The 21280-nt window shown below is 42.1% G+C and overlaps 1 protein-coding gene across 1 annotated transcript in view; it reads right to left on the bottom strand.

Moving 5' to 3' along the window:
* HIVEP3 (human immunodeficiency virus type I enhancer binding protein 3) overlaps positions 1-21280 on the bottom strand; it is a 192899-nt gene that overhangs the window by 78033 nt on the left and 93586 nt on the right. Inside the window, exon 6 of the mRNA XM_019548035.1 lies at positions 20473-20618. Coding sequence (XP_019403580.1) covers positions 20473-20618 — 146 coding nt within the window. The remainder of the gene's footprint in view (positions 1-20472; positions 20619-21280) is intronic.

Genomic DNA, 21280 nt, shown 5'->3' with positions numbered 1-21280 from the left:
GGGGGGGGGTCTCCATGTGCTCAGTGGTGAACCCAGAAGTGGACTGGAGGTATTTCCAGTCCACTTCTGAGTCCATTGGAGAGCATGCTTGGGGGGCCCCCCTGCCCACCCCCTAGCTCAGCGATCGGCCACGGGCAGATCCTGGCTGCCTCCCCACAGACCCAGGAGGCACGAGTCACTAAGCTGGTGGGGGGGTGCTCCCTGGGAGACTGGGAAGTGGACCAGAAGTGCTCCTAGTACACTTCCAGGTCTGCTGTTGAGTGCGCTGGGGAGCCCCTCATGCTTCTGTGGGACACTCCATGCGCCCCAGCATTGCAGCATTCACGAGCCACCCAGTACCTTGAGTTACGTAGAAAAAACATTTAAAGCTACGACTATGTCCGAATCTCTGAATCGATTCGGAGGGTTCCGATTCAATTTGGAGCGATTAAATGGTCCTCTGATTCGATTCGGATTTGGAGATTCGGCCAGTGAATCAGGCCGAATCTCTGCTGAATCAAATCAGGGACCGAAGCTTCGCAAAGCCCTAGTACTAAATAAATGCACAGTAACCAGCACTACTGCACAGTAGCACCAGCACATGGTTTTTTCATGACACTTAATGCATAGTAGACTAATTCTACTGTACATTAGCATGGCTTTTGCCATGAAACACTAATGCTCAGTAGTATTAGTCCACTGCAGATTAAGATCTTGTGTAGATGCACCCTCTTTCTCTGCCAAGAAAGCAGTACTTCAGGAGAAAACTCACTAATACCTTTTAGCAAAAGTAGGGAAATGCACAGAACTTTTCTCTGGGTTTTTAGTCTTAATTTGCTAGATCTGTTTCTAAACGAGATTTTGTTAAAGTCAGGCTGATGTCTAAAGATAAGGAGACACTAACCCAACAAGAATCTGAGGCGTATCCTTCCCAGAAATCACTCTTCCTTCATCATAGACAAACATTTACTAGCAGAATGTTGCCAGAAACCACCAATATTTGTGGGATTGCCATGCAGCTGGGAGTTCCCTTGATAGAGTCGTTTACAGCAGAGCTGGAAGCCATAAAGCTATAGACCATGAACCCATCACTCCAGATGTGACCCTTGGTATTACAGCAGCCAACAATTGCAGTGACAACTCATATCCTTTTGAGAAAGAGCAAGAAAGCTACAGAGAATAGCTGTGAAAATAACCAGCTGCTGTTACTGCTGACATGTCATATGTCCTCCAGCATTTCTGGGACTGTGCAGGAAAGAAGGAATGTGATATTCCCTTTCGAAGCACAGGGTCTGAGTTTAAATTAGTTTAAATCACTGTTATTTCAAATGGTAAAATATGTAACTCCTAAAACGTAATATGCAACCTTTGGCAGGAGATCATTCAAGAGTGTGCTACATAACTATATCATGGTTGTATAGTGTATGTTGCATGACAACAATGTTCCCCATTCAAGAAAAAGACCACATGTTTAATGTGTATCCTTATAATTTCCCCTCTGTAATTTCTCCCTTCATGCTACTGTAGTGCTGTTGTAGGTATTGATCATTGTACATGCTTCAGTTTACTTCTATGAAGAACACAGCTGTTGTCACTGGACCTGTTTTAGTAAATCCATGTGCAGGAGTCAGCATGATCAGGGTCTCCAAAAGTAGCACAGCACTGATAACCAAACATGACTTCAAGGTGTTCTGTATTGATAGGCTGCTGTCACCGACCGGCACAGTACTTTTACCACAGTGAGGTTTTGCTTTGATATTTTCATACTTCCATGGTATTGCAAAGTGATGCAAGTCATTTCCAGTGTATTAGCAGTTTCTCAATTTAATATGGGTTTTAATGCTGTAACTATATAGTAAGGCCAAAATTTTCAATCTTGGAAGCCTAAAGTGAGCTAGCTATAGCTAACTGAAGTTACCTAAATGAGAGGCCCGATTTTCAAAACTGCCAATGCCCACGATTTATTGACTTTCTGGTGGCTGCAAGTACTCAGCACCCTCAAAATCAGGCCACTTAATTGTGTGACCACCTATGAGATGAGTTGAACTAATTTCAGGCAAAGTTTGATATTTGTGTCTTTAGTCATAGTTAATTTGAATCATTATTATTAAGGGCACTTGGTAGTTACATGGCATGTTTCATATATAGAATTCAAAACAGTTTACAAATTAGGAAATATCACGATTATTTTTTTTATTTGTACCATCATGATCTTCACAAAGAATGGAGATACAGACAGTCTCTTTGCAATCAAGAGCATTATTTCCTTTTGAAGAAGAAAGCTAGACACAGAGAAAAGCAAACTGAGAGCTGAATATAAAACCACATTTCTGTCCCACTACAGAAGAAATGGAATTCATCAGCAAGATCACTAGGCAATGAAGAAGTAGTATTATCCTTTCGTAGCCTTGTGTTAAAATCTGACAAATGCTCTTTCTAACCAATTATCTTGCACTTGCAAAAGATACTCACCTCTATGAATCATTCTGATGTCCCACCTGATATATTTATTTATCCCAGCTCTAATTATGATATTTTAGTACCTTTATCCTGCAACACAATGACCTAGTGCAGGTGATTTTTTTCCTCTAACTGCTCACACTAACTGTACAGTTTGCCAAATTCTCCCCCTAAAGGAGTTCTCCCACAGCTCAAGTAGCACAGCATATATATTTTTATACTGAAGGTCTTGCTTAAAAACGTTTAAGGAAGGTGCTTATTTTATCTAAACTAACCTATGACTATGGGCTGCTCTGGCACTCTCCAGTCTAATGACCCAGGGCTTAGAAGCCCTCCTTTAGCCTTGTAAAGCACCTGGAACCAATACAGCTGAATCTCAAAAAAGAGGCATAAGTGCTTGGTCTCTTGTAACCTTTCAAACCACATAATTTCAGCCATTAAATAGTTTGTTTAAATAAGGATGGCAAGAAACTCACAAACACTGAAAACCGCTGGTTTTACTGCTGATCTGAAACATCTGCAAAAAATATTTAAGCTTTGAAAACTCAGCTACTGTGTTGCTAACCAAACCAAGAGTCACACAAACCAGTTCAATCATACAAGAGGCCCAGAAGAAACCAAACCAACCAACAAACAGATGATTTTACAGAAAGTAGCAATACACCTCAAAATGTTTCCCCACAGTTCTCTACATGCTCAGGCAGATTTTCAGGCTCTAACTTGAATAAAGTTTCTCAAGTTATATACCTGTTCCACATGAACAAATCTCCATTTGTACCCAAAACATTCAGCTGCCATGTGCAGGAGTACCCACATAGATGCACAGTCATTTGCACCCCTTCAAGAATCTGTTTGGGAGACTAGTTGGGCAGTGACCCTCATCCTCACAACGATGACTTAGGACCCCCGTTTCTAATTCATGGAAATGGGATGCAGTTTTTCATTTCTTGTGTGCACATCCTCGGCCCTGGTTGATCAGGGAAGGGTAATAGTAAAGGTGTCCTCTTAGCAGGATATTTTAGCCCCTGCATTAGGTTTTGGACGTAATGTTCCATGTATCTGTCATCATCTGTTTCGAATATTATATTTTATTGTATATGCTGATAAAGGTGAAACTAAGGCACAAGCTCCAGTTTATTCAGAAAATGGTAGCCCAGATGCTCAGTGGGACAGGCCATCATGAGTATGTCCATATTTTAGTACATTAACTAGGTCCTAATCCATTCCCTTTGCCGATTCAAAGTGCTTGACATGATTTTTAGATCCAAGGGGCTCAATTACATCAAAAACTATGTCTCCATCCAATGACTATGCAAAGCAGCTAAACCACTTTGGTACAATACTTCCAACCAAAACAAAATGAAGACTAATATCTAAAGTATTATTAGTGAAGAGCTCTGTCAGGCCGACAGCCTTCAACTCAGAGCCTTGGTCTCACCAGTGAAGTGTCTACTCTAATCTACCACCCTGCTGCTGGTCCCAGAGCCTGGATTGGGTCTGCCTTAAAGCCCCAGCAGTGCCCAAGGCTCTGCCCAATGCCTGATAACTAAATGGCTGGCTCCTGTCACTTAACACTCCACTCCACCCTACATAAGACCAAGGAGAGGAACAGGAAGCATCTGGACAGCAGGGCTTTTCCTGACCTTAGACTGCATCTCTGGTAGCTCTGCCTACTTCCTGACATCCTGGTTTCCTGGCTTGGCTTGCTTTTAGACTTTGCTGTCAGTTTGATATCCTGGTTTCCTGACTTGGCTTGCTTGTAAAGTTCGTTCTTTGTTCGACTTCTTAGTTTCCTGATTGTACAGTATCTGGCTTGTCCCTGAATTCTACTTGCTTTCTCTGGCTCTGGTTGGTCCCTCTACCCATGCATGGATCTATGATTTTAAAAACTGGGGGAAGATGGTGTAGTATACCATCACATATAGCACAATGCACTTTTTTCCTAGTTAAAGATAAACTAGATGCTTTACTGACATGCTAGGGGCTCAGGGCTGTATTATTTAGTTTAAGATAAAAGCAAAAGCAAATATAACTATTGGAATGTGCACTAATTTGGTAGATTATATATCAAGTTTAAAAAAGTACAACAAACTAGGCAGAAAATAGTCACAATAGTTAAAAGATATTGTGCCATTAGTCCTGTAGTTATCATAATTAAATGTCTGTCTCTTATTCATATTCATAAAATAAAATCTAGCTTTCTGGAGCAACTTGGCAGTGCCTTCAATACTTCTCTCTCAGTCACTTCCATACCTAAATTACGATTACTACACCTGAGTTAAGCGATTGAACTAGAGCTAAAAACAGTCTCCAGGGCTGTGGATTCAAAGAGAAACATTACCATAATGGCTAACCGGCATCACAATTGCAAAAGAAAGGATTGCTTGAGTAATGGAACGGCAAGACCATTAAAAAGGTCACTGCTAGGACAGGAGAAGGGTAGGTTCAAACCCCGTGTAGTAGAGGAACCATAAAAAACAGATCTCCCATATGCTGGGCAAGTGCTGGAACCAGCTGGCTGTTTGAGGAGAAGGCCTGAGGCAGATACAGACATGGCCTTTGTATCACCATAATGTATTTTATGGTGGCATCAAACCCTCCATACCACTTGTTGTACCATAAAACAAACAGCTCTCCATGCCACTTGTTGCACCAACAAATGCCCCAAATTTGGGGCTGCAACATAGGTGGTATTAATTTGTGTTGCCTTGCTGCAGCAAACATCTGTTAGGTTTATGGTGGAGTGCATGATCAGCCTGAAGTTGCCCGTGCTCTCCAGCTGCCTCAGGCAGGTAGGTATTCCCTGGGCTTCAGGGGCCCAAATCCTGCACACTTTGGGAAGTCCCATTTCCTAGGAATGCAGGATCAGCATCCTGAACCACCTGCCTGGGTTCCTTCACTTGCAATTCCCCAGATGCCTGTCAATACAGTATACAGAAATGAACAATACGTAAAAAACACAATGAAAAAGTTAATCCGGCTCCATAGTGTCTTCTGAAATGACAAGTCACAAAATAACAGAGCTCTGGTTCTCTCAACATTCAAAACTTGAGGAAAGAGCTGAACAGTCCCAGGTGTAATCCTCCTCATTACTATCAGTACACTCACCTACCTTATTCTATCATTTTAATATATGATTGCCTTTTGTAGGTAGGAAAATAAGCAAAAACGGGGTTTCCTTTTAAAAAATGCTTAAACAAATTAGGAACCTTAAACTGTGCTAAGCAGAAGAAAATGCTTTCTAACTCTAAGCCAATACTTGTAATTTATTTGCAATGGTGTTTAGGCTCCTGGTTAAGTCAATTTATGAAAATGGGATTTAGGCACTTTTAATACATCACTCAGACCTCTACTGGTATATTAACGCACAACTGATCCCCAGAATTTCACATCACATTTTGTTACTTGGGTTTCCTGTTTCCTAACATTTTGACAACTCTAAAATCAAGTATTGAATTTTGGAAGATTAAAAAAAATTAAGCATTGTATTAAAATGTCCCTGAGAATAGGTCAATCTCTTCATAAGCAATGTTTCCATCCTCCAAAAAGCAACAGGTCAGGGAAAGAAGTCCCATAAAAGTCAGTTCAGAACTATGTTCTCAAAGTCCTCTTCTCCCTACTTAGGAGAGGGCCTAGCAGGATGTCAGGTTTCTAACTGATTGTACAGTACTCAGAATTTACCACACTAACTGGTACCTATAAATTACACTTCTGTATAGAACAGGCTGCCCTGATGTGCAGATGCTAAGTTGGCTAATTCTAAATAAATCTGGTAAAAACCTTTGCCTTCTAAAATTTTCCACTAAATTTATTGTACAGACTGTCTCATTGAATCGATAATATGAGACGCCTATAATTTTGATGTTTGCCCCAAGCACATGAAGCATTCTGCTAACATGGAGACCTTATTATTCCAGACATTTGGCTCATATTGAACAGACTCAAAATAAGACACAATCCATCAAGTCTGTGAATATAAAAAAGTAGAATGACAGGCTGAGTGATCACAGACATACTAAAGCATTTAATAAGGATTCTTTTATATTTGTAGCTTTGAAAGTTTTCTTTTGACACGGGAGAGTGTCCAGCTAGTCTATTAACTTTTATTAAATGGAAACTTTTATTAGTCTGGAAAAAACATTTATTCTTACCAAGGAGAAGGTGTGTGCAGGATAAGACACACACACACACATGCCCCAGTAACTCAAAACATGTTATGCATATGCATGGTTTCCATTGTCATGAACATATATACCACTGTTCTTCTCATCTTGGAGTCATCTTTGATTCTTCGTTATTCTTTTCTCTTCACCTGCCAACATTTGCCAATTCTTCTTCCTTATTTTGATCAAATATCTCATTGTCCTCTTCTGTTTTAACTAACCTGCCCATCTCCCACTTTGATTGTTGTAACTTCCTCCATCAAATTCCTGTCTCTCTTCTTGTCTATGAAAAATATAGCTGCCAAAATTGCCTGCCCTGCTATTTTTAATTTGAAATCCTAGATTGGTTTCCCCTAACACATGTTATCTTCTATATCTTTCTAATGCTTGCCTTTGGGATCTTGTCCAACCCTACCCCAACTAACACCCTGAATCTCAGTATTTGTCCTCTCCTACATGTTCTGCTTTACTCCACCAATGGCACTGGTCTAAAAACACTGTCCAGGTTCGAGTCCCTGCTGCCTACACTGGTTTATACATTTTGTTCAATGACTAAAATGCAAAATGCATAAATAATTCCTGAACTAGGACTCAGAACCACCCCCTCCCAGAGGAGGCCCCTCAGCATGGGCTACAGAGTCATGCTTCCTTTTGCTTGGCCTCTGTCTGGGCCCTGATCAGAGACAATGAAATCAAAAGGGACTGCATGAGGAGATATATATACAGTGTGTGTGTGTGTGTGTGTGTGTGTGTGTGTGTGTTATATAACAGCGTACATGGCTACATCACATGGGATTAGAATTTTTTTATATATAGTCGAGCATAAAAAAACCCACTTCTTGAAAATCAGCTGAGGTTATTAAGGAACTGCAATGCCAGACTCAAAATTTACAGAAAAGCCACATTCCTACATATATGATTTTTCTTGTGAGGTAAAGAAGCACCATTATCACCATTTGCTGGTGGGGAACTGAAGCATGGAGAGGTTAAGAGATACATTAAAGGTCATAGCAAATTCGCAGCAGGGCAGGAACACGACTCCCCGTCTTCCAAGCTGTAGGCTAGTGCTCTCCTGAACATCTGCCAACCTGCTAGCAGTGAACAGGACTGACTTGTCCAGCATGCTGCGCCCCAGTCTCCATTATTTCTGTCTTCTTTCTTACACCTCCCTCTTTTGACTCTGCATATCATGGAGCATGGTTTCCTTCTAGAGTAATCTAAGCACCTGGGAGCATCACCATCAGCCCAACATCACATGCATACGCTTTGTTTTTATATTTGTAAATAATATAGTGTAGGAGAAAGGTGATTAACAGCCCTGGATACTAAAGCACCTAACCCCAGAACTGGAAGAGCAATGCAAGCTACCCTGCCAGCTACCAATGTTTCCTAAGAAGTGACCTGGAGGCATCCCTTCTCATTCTGTACTCATGGCCTCTTCTGTGTTTATTTTCTCCCATTTTAACCCGAAGTAAACACAGCCAGCTCCCTTTTCCATGGAAGAAAAAGGGCAAAATGCCACAAAGAACTGAAAGAAAAACTAGTATAATCTTGCAGGCTGTGTTGTCTTTAGATGGAATTGTGCCTTCCTACCAGATAAGACAGGAATACAGTTCACAGGTCCCTCACATTTGCATCATACCAGGGACTTCCCATGAACAAATGGTATCGATTACAAAAGTGATTCAGCATCATGGTCACCATTCAGGATGAGAGAAATCCCTACAGATAAAGTGAGTATCTACTGCAAGGTCAGATAGGAAACAGTAGATAATATCTTGGTAAGAGATGGCGGTGGAAAATTAACATTGAGCTGCCTTGTGGAATTGGGCCAAAGATGATGTATCAAGAAAGCAAACTGGCTGGACAGAGGAGACATTGTTAATGCATTAGAAAAGAGAAAGAAAAAAGGAAAGAAAACCAGACAATAACCCAGGCTAAATTCTTCTGCATTTGTCTAATTTCCTGGATAAACAGGAATAAGCTACAGACTGCTTTCCAATTTGACACGTGAAAGGAGTGCATAGTCAAGGCAGGAAATGTAGAGGGAGGAGAGGGGCAGTAAAAATTCTCATTAAAGTGTATTAAGCTTTTTAAAAGACATTAAAGAACTGAGCTTTGTAGCCCATCTCTGCAGTTGGCAAGCATGTTTACCCCTATTTTACAGAGAGGGAAACTGAAACTTGGAAAACAGATTTGTCCAAAATCATGGTGAGTTATGAAGCAAGCACAGAATCCCAGATTCCTGAGTCACGGTTCTCTGCTCTAACCACTGTTGTACACTCTCTCTAGAACATGTTTAGGAACAAGGAACAACTTGTTCAGGAACTACCTAGTAAAAACACAGTTGGTATTAAAGAAAAGCCTTCTTTAGTATCAGCAGCCATAGGCACACGGAGACATTATTCACACTCAGAGCCAGAAAGGAGGTGGCAGAGGAAATGCCAAGCAACAAAGCACAAAAGTCATGAATGACCCGTGTTTGTCTGCACTTGTGCATCCACCTGCATTAATGCTAGTAAGACTATTCAGAACAGTGTGAATTCCAACTGCTTAACAACACTATTCACAGAACAGCCAACAATGACATCAAAGCAAGAATGGTGTCAGCATTCAAGCTCCGAGCTCTAGCAGAAAGGAACAGTGTTTTGGAGTATGGCGGCTCAGTAATGGTTATGCAACATGATGTTGCATCACAAATTAATAACTTGCTTTAAAAGTTAATAACCTGATATTGTTTCTTAAATGACTTCTTGATGCGCAGGCACCATCGCCAAGTGACAGGCAGTTTTGGTGAGTGACATTGTTACAGCTAGAGCTACCCCACAATCTCCCTGGAAATGAAAACCAGGGCCTTGTTGCACCTTATGCTGTCAGATGAATAAATGTTAATTGGCTTAAATTTTGTTCGGCTTAGTGGACCATTTACACCCTAAGTCAAAAAACCATCCCTGGGTGTCCCCCTTGAATGCACAGCTGCAACTTGCCACTAAAAGCGTGGTAAAGAGGGGCAGGACTAGGAGCTAAGGGCAGGACCAGCTCATTTCCCAGCCAGCCAGCAGCAGCTTAATGTAGTAAGTGGCAGAGAAAAAAAGGAATTGGGCTCCCAGGACACAGACACACCCCAGTAGGGCTGGGTGACTGGAGCAGGGTAGAGCTCAGCTGCTGCAGCACGGCAGTCCAAGTCCAGTTCCTGCCAAACCCAGTCTCCGCTGGCTGTACAGGGTCCAGCCACTGGCTTCCCCTGCCTGGCTCATTGTGATTGGCAGTCATCTGATGCCCCTAAACTCATAACAGCCAGGAAGCTCTGGGTATGGAGCAAGAGGCTCGGCAGTGCCCATCCAGGCATGGGCAGAACACAGCAGGCAGGGAGTCTGTGCCACTCACAGACATCTCCCAAACTTGGTGGGGGTGGGAAGTCCTGTCCCTGTACCTCCCTGCCAGGTGAGTCAGGTGTGGGGAGCTGATGGCCGGAGATTGCAATGCCCAGCAGATCACCGGGCCAGTGGGAACCAGCCTTGGGCTGCTGTGTTGCAGCCACCTCCACCCTGCTTCAGACACCTGGATCCATCAGGGCACGTGTCCAGGTTCTGGGCGTGCAGGCACCTGATGGATGACATGCTGCAGTGGAGTCCAGGGCTGGGTGCAGGTTCAACTGTGGGTCAGCAGCTGGGCATTCAAAGCAGCAAGCCAGTCCAGGAGGCACCACACTTGCTGGGCACTGCAGGGCTGTGGTGCTGCCTCTGCCCAGCAGGATCAGTGTGGCAGAGGTGCCATGCAGGGCCCCGCTGCACCCCAGCATCCCCGCCCTGACTCAGGATGGGGCCACTGCAACCTGGGATGGTGGTGGACTTCAACTTGGGCAGACTAGCTCTGAAGAGCGGTCACACCTTAATGGAACAGGAGCAAAATTACGCAGACTGAAGATAATTCTGCCCTGGAGTGGTGTAACTTTAAGCTACTTAAAAGGTGTTAATATGCAGCGAGTCCAGAGGTTAAAAGCTCCATAAGTCACCTAAAATTACTGTATAACAAAGCTTCTAGTTACCTCTCCGTGACAAAGGACCTTGGCTACACGTTCCCTTTAGACAGCTTCTGGGAGTCTTAATCTCTGGATTGTCTGCACGTTAACACCATTAGGTATCTTAAAACACTTGTTATGCAGCTCAAAGTTATGCTAATCCTGCCTTGAAGTATCTCTGATCCACACAATCCAGCTCTTGTTCCATTAATGTGTGGTCAGTCCTCATAGATGTGCCACCCAAGCTGAAGTCCTCCAGTATCCCAGGATGCAGTGGCCCCTCCCCACCCTCCCTGTTTTCTATGGACATCGCACCCCCACCCTCCAATCAGCCCACCACCACATGGGTGTCATGCAGCAGGGCTGATTCCTCTCTCTTCCCCCACCCACCATCTTCATCCTTCCAGGTCCCTCTCAACACCAGTCAAAAGGAAAGTGCAGCACTTTGCATTTTGCCTGCCAGACTTCCTGCAGTCCCCACCATCCCTGTCTCCCATAAAAGTTCCTGTCCACCTAACGTGCTCCACAGCAGCCCTTCCTCTCCCTCCCTTCTCAGTGCTGACCCAGCCTTCTAGCTGGAGACTCTGAGCCACGCAGCCCAGAGTTTTTAATGAGAGCTCATCCAAGCCACACATACACCCAGCAATTGCTGATCCAACCTCTCCCAATCCTTTCTGAGCCTCCCTATCCCCATTCATTCTGCTGAGTGCCACCTGCTCTGATCAAGTTTCCCCTCTCAGCTGGTGGCCTTGGCAAGCATCAGAGATGTTCAGCCTGGCCAGGAGACTGAAGTACCTGCCACCCCATCCCAGAGCAGCAGCCTCTCTGGCAGCAGGCTGCCCTCCACCCTGCAGCAGCCAGGTTGTGCATGAATCCAGTGCATGGAGGAGGGTGCTGCTGGAGCTATAGGGCTGGAGCTCAGTTACTAGCAGGAAAGGAAGTTGCAGCCTTAGAAGCATAGGGAATCACAGAGAAGTAGGGCTGGAAGGAATGTCCCTGCTTACCAGGCCTCCAGTGGCAAGTCACAGCTGTGCAGGTAGGTTAAGTCCAGGAAGGTTTCTAGACTTAAAAGCACGACTGCTCCAAACTCCAAGCTAGCACTAAGCCAATCAAAATGTGTGCAGCTTGAAGTAACATGTAACCAAGCCCAAAGAGATTTTCATCTAAGAAATCTAGTCAGCTACTCACAACAAACACACACGCAGGTGCACAGGTGCACATGCACACACACTTAAATGTACAGAGCTGGATTTCCAAACTGGTTACATGTGTGGTTTTGTTTATCTGCGCCCTCTAGCTCTCTGCACTTTCAGTTTTCTCACTTTCTCTTCTTTTTGTATTCTGCTTCCTGCCTTGTACTACATTGCTCTTACTTCCGGAACTGACTTCCTGTACAGAGCTTTGTAAAGAACTGATGGGGGGGACGGGACAGTTCTGAATAACTGAAAATTTTAAGCACACCAGAGTCGCCAGTATTTACTTGAGGTTAATATCTTGTTTAACCTAAAATGCTTCCCCTTTGAGCTTTAAAAGAAAGACTGAAATAAACAGAAGTGAATTTCAAACAGAAAAGCTTGCTATGACCTACATTTTTTCACTTAAGTGCAAAGGATGCAAAATCAAAAAATATTTTGGTTGACCCCAGTCTCCATGCTGTATTTTCTGAATTCCTCCATCAAATACACCCTCTTGCTGCCTGCAAACCCACTGCTTCAAACAATCCCTCTTCTCTTCTGGTCAGCATATGCAAGTCACAGACTCTCTTCTCTTGTATCAGTGCCCTGTATCTTGTCTTGTATGGATTAGAAACTCGTCAGGCTTAAAACATCCCTAGTTTATGTTCTGTAAGCACAGCATAAACTCATGATACTCAAAACAAGCCTGAGAAATAACCATATGTCCTCTCTTACTGAACGGCATGCTTCTAGTCCCCACCATCCCAGCACTGTTTACAAGGTGAAATTGTAAGGAAGATTAGCGCTGTGATTGTTTAGGAGATGCCAAAACATCTACTTGGTTTTATTAAAAGGGGTATTTACCAGGATCCTTTTAACAGGGAATAGGACATCACTTACTTGTGCTAAGGTCCCCGAAGAGGCGTCAGTTTTGGATTAACTTGTTTTTTGTAATAAATAACAAACTGAAAAACAACAAACAAACAAATTGGCAGAAACTCCCCCTCTTTTTCCCCACCACCCAAAAGCACGAGGCTCAAGACTCCACCAAAACATTTCAATGCTTAGCAGAGTGTTGATAGTTTAATTCTTCCATTAATTCCAGCAGGTGATGTGCATATACCTCCTCCAAAAATCTTAAGCAGTGATAGGAAATCTCCTGTTCTTCATATTATAAGGTAAATTATCATTTGAGAGAAATTTCCAAATTTCCGCATCATTTGAGCAGCGCTACCTCACCAACACCTTTTCTGTTGCTTTCTTGTCTTTTAAAGTGACAGGCACAGCAAAACTTCTAAAAATAGCCCATCAAGAAGGATTATAGTTTGTGTATGAGGTGTTGAAACTCTAAAGCCCACATTTTTAAAAATGTTCACAATGACATATTTAAATCTAGATTTGCAGAGGTCCTGAGCATTTACCGAGCTAATGAATGGAACACAGCCACGTAAACTCAGCAACTCTGAAAGTCAGACTTTTCCCGAATCTGGTGGCAGCCAAAATTCATGGACATTAATCGTTTGGATCATTTCCCTAACTGAAAAATTGAGCTCTCTGCTCACAGGAACCCCTCCCCTCCTCCAGCATAGGTTTCACATTAATTAAACTTAGAAAAGCCCGTTTCACCTAATATTTAGAATGCAAAATATTATAATAGGAATAACTCCCAGCGTATGCACATTACAAACAAATTAATAATTAACTTGCTCACCACTTCACAGATATGCAATACCTCATTCTAGCACTCTGCTGAGAAGTGGGCTGGGACTGCTGAGTGAGATTTAACAGATTTGCAGAATGAGAATTAGCAATGTACTCATGTGGATAGTAATTTCCCACGCACACAATAGTATTTTTGTGTGTTATACTGATGTCAGATGTGTCAGATTCCTCCTTCTCTGCGGATACATGGCTCATTATATGCTCAAGCCAATGGCTCTGGGAAAATCACTCCTTTCAAAATAAACATGGTAAATTCCTAGAACTCACCTAAGCAGCAAAGGAAACCCCCTGAGTGAATTGGATTTCATGTGGAGCGTTAGAGTCGCATATTGTGAAATCTGCTTATTTAAATGGGAGGTTCTCTCTGGGGTAATAAGATATGTGTATTGTTGTGCCAGGGATTTTCCATTAGGTGTATGTCAGCCAGTATTGGAACTGCAGCTTTCACAGTTTGTCATATAATTGGGATGAGATCACCAAGGAGAGGCCAATCACAGATCCTCGGCCAATGCACGAAGGCAAGAAGTCACGGGGGGGGTGCTTCTGAAAGGAATTTCTTTAAAATGTATCCATGAATTAGCAATGTTAAAGTCTCATAAAACACCTTCAAGCTTTCCCCATTTTCCCTACAACAGAGAGATGTAGGCTGGGTTAGACAGATGTATGGCCCCATCGTAGTTACAATCCCATATGCAGTCTCATAACATGGGAGCTGGAAGACAGTGCTACAAAGCAGTGTTCTGCAGTTAACCGAGGGACTTTCTGCACAACTAAAAGTTTGACTCTCACCCAGACCTCTAATTATTTGTACTGCACAAGGATGAAAATGCTGTGGGCTGGAAATGAATTCTTCCAGGAAGACTTTTGCTTTTTCAAGGGAGCCCTGGGTGGGATTGTGTGTTTACAGGGAAATTATGACCTTGATTTAGAGGACTGATGACGCTACAGCCATCTGTTGTTTTACTGATGTGTTACTGTCCTAAGGAGACTGGATAAAGAAATTAAAATAGGAAAAACAATGACCCTCAACAAGGACTTGAATCTTGACTCAACTTATACCAAATAAACTCACAAAATTTTGCAATAGAAAGAACACAGACACCATTTCCTTGACAACTCAAGACACGATAAACTAAAATGTGGCAGACTGACTCTTCTTTCACTAAAATCTATTTAAATCAAACTCCACTGAAGTTAATGGCATTACATTAGTGTAAATACTGGTTAGAAGAAAAAAAGGAGAGGAGAATATGATTAAATGTATGAAGTTAACACACAGAGGTTATATTGGGGGTAACTAAACTGAAGTCAAACAAGCTGCACATTTTGTTTTTAAGGGGTTCAAATGAGAGGAGAATTAGACCAAATATGCTAGTAAGTGGCTGTTCATAGGAAATAAAATAAAGGTTAAACTGTAACAATCAGATAACAGAAAAGTCAACATGTTTGTCTTCACTGGGCGCACCTACACATGCCCCCCCCCGTGGCACAATTGATATCGCACCATCATTTAGTACTTGCTTTAGGAAGTACTAGAAGTTGGCACATGGTTATTTTTAGTAGCTATGTCGTCATAGCAACGCACTATAACAAGGTAGCATGTTGCTACAGCGATATGGTGTCGGCATCACAGTTTGTGCCCGCTAACGCTACATCGCTATAGCAATGTCCTACACTGCTATAGCGTGTTGCTACAGCAACGTAGCATCTCATGTCCAGAATTCACCTCAATCTTCTCCTTTTATGAAGCATCCATTTTTATGCAATGTTCTTGTAGACAACTAAAATAAACACTATCAGTTTTAACTTGCTTAGATCTTGGTATTATCCTCCCCAATGCAATTGATCAGGTGCAATAAGCCAACTGATGGACACTAATAAAGTGCAGAGGAGTTGGTCATGAAACAGAAGACGATATATTGACCATAACTACTCCTAATAATATTAGATTTCATCTTGAAAACACTAATGCACAGTAAACAGGCAGGTTTTCTCTGACAAAATTATGATACCATCATAGATCTCACTTTCAAACCAAGTCGATATCTATCTACCGCTTCACGATGTAAGGTTTCAAAATGGGTAAGATGCCTCTGAAATACCAAAGTGTATTGAGGAAGGTGACACAGAATCACTTTGGGAACACAACATTTCTCCCAAACTAACACTGGCCAGCTTGACCTTCAAAGATCATTTTTACAGTTCCAAACCACAAAAATATTCCTCAGTGAAAGACCACATAGATATTTCTGTTAGCTCCTTATGGAGTACAAACTCTGAGCTGGCTGCTTCATGCAGCTGACTTCCAGTGACACTGTATGAAGAGCAATACCTGTACAAGTAGCTACTCTCTGCAGTCAAAATAGCATCAGTGGGGATGTCTACATGAGACGCTGACTGCTCAATAGGCTGATGCAACTACACAGTCAACATTGCATGGCAAAAACTGTGCCAAGATGCTGCTGCACAGTAGTATTAGGCTACTGGGAAGTGGCATCGCTAAAAAAGATCTGCTGGTGTTACTACACAGTATCTGTAACTCCAGTTACTATGCATTTATTTAGTACTTCCTTATGCAAGTATAAATAAATGTTTGGTAACCACTGCGTAGTAGCATCTTGTTTAGATGCTCTCAGTTTTACAGAAAGGCTCACACATAGAATATGCTTGCTTGAATCCTGGGTTGTTGTCATATGTACCTTTAACTATTTTAAATGAGGAAGGAATCATTGTTCAGGAGTAGGTATCATTTTCTCTACTATAACATACATCGAACTGCTTCCATAGCGATATAGGTGAGCTAAACTGTTGTAACTTTAACATTGTTTGAAATAGGTGAAAGTTACAATGGTTTCACTAAACTGAGTTCTTATGCTGACTGCTGATAACACCTCATGATACCGATTACTGTGATGCTACTTATAGAGTTGAAACTGAGACCAATCAGCTGTGTCCATACATGCAGGCAGGTACAGTTTGTGTCCACACATGCAGGCACAAACTTCTTTGTGGTGCCACAAAGAGCATCTGTCACATGTTAACCATGTGTGGCACTGCTAATTTGCAGTGCAGGGGGAAAATTCACTAGTGGGATTTCCCATTAGGAAAAAAATACCTTGGAATAAAGGAGTACAAAGCACACAAAAATAGCATGCACCAGGACAAATGAGTCCCCATACTGAGGCACACTGTGGCCCAGCAGTGTGCCCCAAGATGCAGGAGCAGGCAGCCCTGGGTTGGCTGTTCCCCTGCCTCCACATGCCTCAGCATGGGGGCTGCACTGCAGAGCTCCTGTGCTGAGGCATATGGAGATGGGGCAGCTGGGGAAGCCTGCTGGGTTGCCTACTCCTACTTTCCAGCTGGTTGGGGCACAAGGTACCACAGCAAATCCCCCCATCCCAGCACATGAAGCCCAGCTGGAAGCAAAGAGGAGCTGGGAGTGGGCAGTTTACTCACAGCAGAACAATGTATCCTGCCGAAAAGAGCATGTGCAGGGGCATGCACTGCAGCAAAAAGTAGCGACACAAATTTGTGCTGCTACTATTTGTGCTGCTGCTGCAAGCACACGTCCCTACTCCTCTGGATGTGGCCATCATATTCCAAAAGGGCCATTTTTGGTCACCTCCAAGCTGATGTAAATCTGAAGGTAAACACTTAGGCCCCTATATTTGGATTTTGAAACCAACTTTGAATACAAATTGAATGGGAGTATAGGTAGATTCTAAATCAGAAGGTTCTAGTTCAAGTAATGTAGAGCTCCAATTAGGAAACATATCTGCTCAAAAAGTCCACCTGAGCATAAAGAACAAGCAAAGCAGCCTACCAATCTTTCGGGAGACATCGAAAAATAAAGAGTGATACTTTGGGCAGGTAGAGCAGTCAACTCCAAGAAATCCTCTTTAGGGTGTGAGTCTAGTTAAACTTCTTGTCTTGTAAAACTGGCTAGTGGGTGGGATGGGAGCTGGAGTTTTGTCTTTTTTACCCCTGTTTGCTAGCTGGACATTAAAATTCAAATTGGCTGGACACAGCAGTGAATACAACAGCAGAAGGGGAGCAGAGCTAGTAATGGCAACCTTGTCACGAAGAAAAATGTAGTAAAGCTAAATGGTGAAGCCGGAGAGCATGGCAATACACAAGAGTGCTGACAGCAGCAGTGAGAATGAGAAAGGATTTTAAGGAAGTAAAAAGACTGCTAAGAGAAACAGAGAGAGCTATAGCAAGAGATGGATTAAGCTCAGTCTTTACAAAAGCATTTGGAATTGCTTTGCTGTGAACTCCTCCTGCTGACCCAGAAGAAGCACTGAAACACTCCTAAAAGATCTAAAACCAACCAGAACTAGCTAGAAGGTTGGATCTGACCAATACTGTCAGGCTGGGCTGAAGATGTGGGAGAACATGAATAAGTTCTTAGGAATAGTTTTGTTTGTAACTAAATTTAGACAAATATTTTCCAGGAAGACAAGAGGGAGAGGTGTTCTGGCTGGTAAAATATCTTGTATAAAGTACTATGAACTAGTGGAGCTCTCTGGCAGGTTTGTCACTTCACTGACAGAAAGTGTTTTGAGAGAGGACAGATGGAGAGATTTTAAAGCCTGATAGGGCTAAATTGTTCAGTAGCTGTATCTGCTTTATAAGAGACACTGACCACCAGGTGCTTCCATAGGTGGACTGTCTTCCTTTGTCCAAGTGGTTCCTTTTCCATATCAATTGGGGGATACTATTTTAGTACCCCATTCTGATGTACTGCATCAGTGAATAACTTTGATACTAAGCACATGCCATTGTGTTTTCTACACGTAGCATAATCGTTTCTTTTAAGTTAATTCTAGTGACATTAAAAAAAAAACCTAAGTTCAGGATAATACCATATTTTTTCACATGATACATGCACCTTTTCCACAAAAAACAAGTGCTGGAAATTAAAATGCACGTTATATGTGAGAGCTGTGGTAAGGGTAGGTTCTGCAGTTTACTGGATGGAACTGGAAGTAAAATCTCCAGCCATTCACAGGGAGCAGGACAATGAGCAGGACCCAGTTCCCTAGCTACAGCAACTCATTTGCTTCCTACAAGGAAAATCTTTTTGTCTTCATTCTGCCTTTGAAAAAACGAAGTGCATTTTATATTATGGGACATGTTGTATGCATGAAAACACAGTATACTCCCTGATGTTATGCTATATGCAGTTGAAAGGTTATTTTGTTTTGTGCTGTAAAGAATTTATAGTTAAGATTACATGGCTGAGAGACCCCATGTCATTCCACCTGGTGAATGGAAAGGGACACTTGCAGCTCATTTCCCCTTTATTAGCCAAATGTTTTTCAGAGTGGAATCCTTTTGCAATAGGCCACACTGATAGAGTGCCTCCCACCCTGAACAGAGGAGGAGGCAGTGAGGAGGCCATCTGAGCAGAATTCCTCTGTGCAGTTCCTTGCACAAACCTCATTTACTTTGTCTAATGCAAGGTGAACTTCAGACACTCAGACTTTGGCCCTACTTACTCATGAGCAGCAAGGAATCTAATCGCCAGGACTCTACATGCTCCTGTGAGATACCTCCACTCCAGAAGGAAACAACAAGTGGACAATGGAGGCTCTCCTTGGGATTGAGATAGTAAAATACACGGATTGCACAGGCAGATGAACCTGTTCACTACATAAGAATAATCCTAACATAAAGTACTCAATTCACCCACCGTTTTTCCTTTCCTGCTATACCTAGCCAGGCCCCTAATTCAGTGCTAGATAATAAAATCTGTGTGAGTCACTATCAAAAGCACTCACCGTTTCATAAGCAGAAAGATCTAGTTAGGATTGTTAGGTCTGAAGTCAGGTAGAAGGTAGGGCAGAGATGGACCTTATATTTATTTAAGTCTACAAGGTGGATCTCTACCCTTCCTTCATCATTACATGTATTATTTGTTTACTGTTCTGTTCTTTATCTGAATCTACCATTCGCTGTTGCTGCCTATAAGCTTCACTTGTAAATCTGAGTGAATACTTTGACCCAAGGGATATATTGGTCAGTCTGAGCATACTTCCATAAACCTTATTTTGCCTTTTTGATTATAAATTTACATCAAATTTAAATATTGAAAAGACAAGAAGATGTCTACAGGTAACAACAGGGAGAAAAAGACACAAACGCTGATGCAACAAAGTGTTGTCTTACCAGAAAAACCCAAGAGAAATTACTGGTACTCAGAAGGTTTGCTATATCGTGCTCTGAGTTTCTGAAGTGTCTTTTTGTTACCCTTGAAATATACAGGAAATAGGTTCTGTAACTGTCTCCATTTGATGTACTATTTATTAAAAACAGATACATATGTCAAAAGATGGAAATATTAATCCAGTGCAAGAACGATTGCTGAATCACCTTGAAGTAAGAGTACAATAAAGTAAAAATTTCGCACTTGCACTCTTTTGGTTGGAGTTACTTTAGTGAACTAATCAAACAGATGGATAGGAATAAAAACAAGTATATATAATGCAAATATATAAAATGCAATCCATCCTTCCTCTTCCACCAAAAACATCCCGGAACCAAAAGAGATTATTCAGACTATTAGAAACCTTATTCTGAGTTGAAGGCTCTGAAAAGAACTAGTAAATATCCATCATCTTCTATAGAATAACAGCTGCGGGAAACATCTATGCTCTTCAGCTGTCTCCACTCAACCACCTGCAGAGAGGACCTAATGAGTTGCTTGCTAACTTGAAAGCAAACTCAGGAAAGAAATTTAATTCATCTTGAATTACATGCAGCTCTTTAGGGGGTCACTTTAGCTAAAAGTGCCTGAGGTAAGGTAGAAGGAGAATGGCTGAAATCCACCTATACCTGGCCATCCTGTGCTGAAAACAACATGATGGCTTTACTGACTTGACTTTGTTTTTACTGATAGGTCTCATGCAACTGGCAGAAACGAACTTCTGAAAAAATATGAGATACTTACCCTCCTTCAAAGATCTTGATCCTGGCAGGCTCCCCTCTTTTCGTTATGGGAGCATCTTCCTCTGATTTTCCTCTTTTATCCTCTTCCTTCTCAGCTCTTGTTACATCTTTTCGACCTTCATTGGAAAGGAGTGAAGGCAAATGAACCTACCTCACCAAAAGAGTAAAAGAATCAGTGATTACACATTTTCAATGGCTCTAGAAAAGTAAAAAACCATTCACACAGCAGGCTCCCACAGAAGGAAACCTACCATACATGCTTTTGATTACCATGACTAAAAGTTCGGTAATCAGGACTTACATTTTAAACATGGCCTCTGATTCTGGATCTTGCTCCCTGTTTTTTGTCATGCCTTATTTACACTGACCTCTTTAGAGCTGGGGATGTGGTGTAGATATTTTAAAGTACCATATACATTAAGAGCAATATAAATGTTATAACAATAGTAATTAATCCACATTTAAGAATCATATCCCTCTTATAAGGTGGGCCTGTATGGGGATCCTCATTTTAACAATTGAGAAACTGAGGTATAGGAGACTAAATGTTTTGTCTTGGGTCACTCTACGAGTGTGTGGCAGTGTCAAGGCTAGACTGCAAAACTCTACATTTATAACTCATCCTTCTATCTTTAGTTACCTCCCCACCCCCTCCATGTACTACACAAATTACTGGGAAAGATACACATGCAAATATTTTTGAACTCAACATCTAGTATTTTTCTTCAGAAATCTGCATTTTAGTCGTATATACTTTTTTCAGGACCCACTGTTTACTGAGAATTCTTAGGTGACTTCCCTTCCCCAAA

This window comes from Crocodylus porosus, unplaced genomic scaffold (genome assembly GCF_001723895.1).
Source record: "Crocodylus porosus isolate Cpor-Errol unplaced genomic scaffold, CroPor_comp1, whole genome shotgun sequence".
NCBI classification, from domain to species: Eukaryota; Metazoa; Chordata; order Crocodylia; family Crocodylidae; genus Crocodylus; species Crocodylus porosus.
This window is presented reverse-complemented; position numbering and strand designations above follow the sequence as displayed.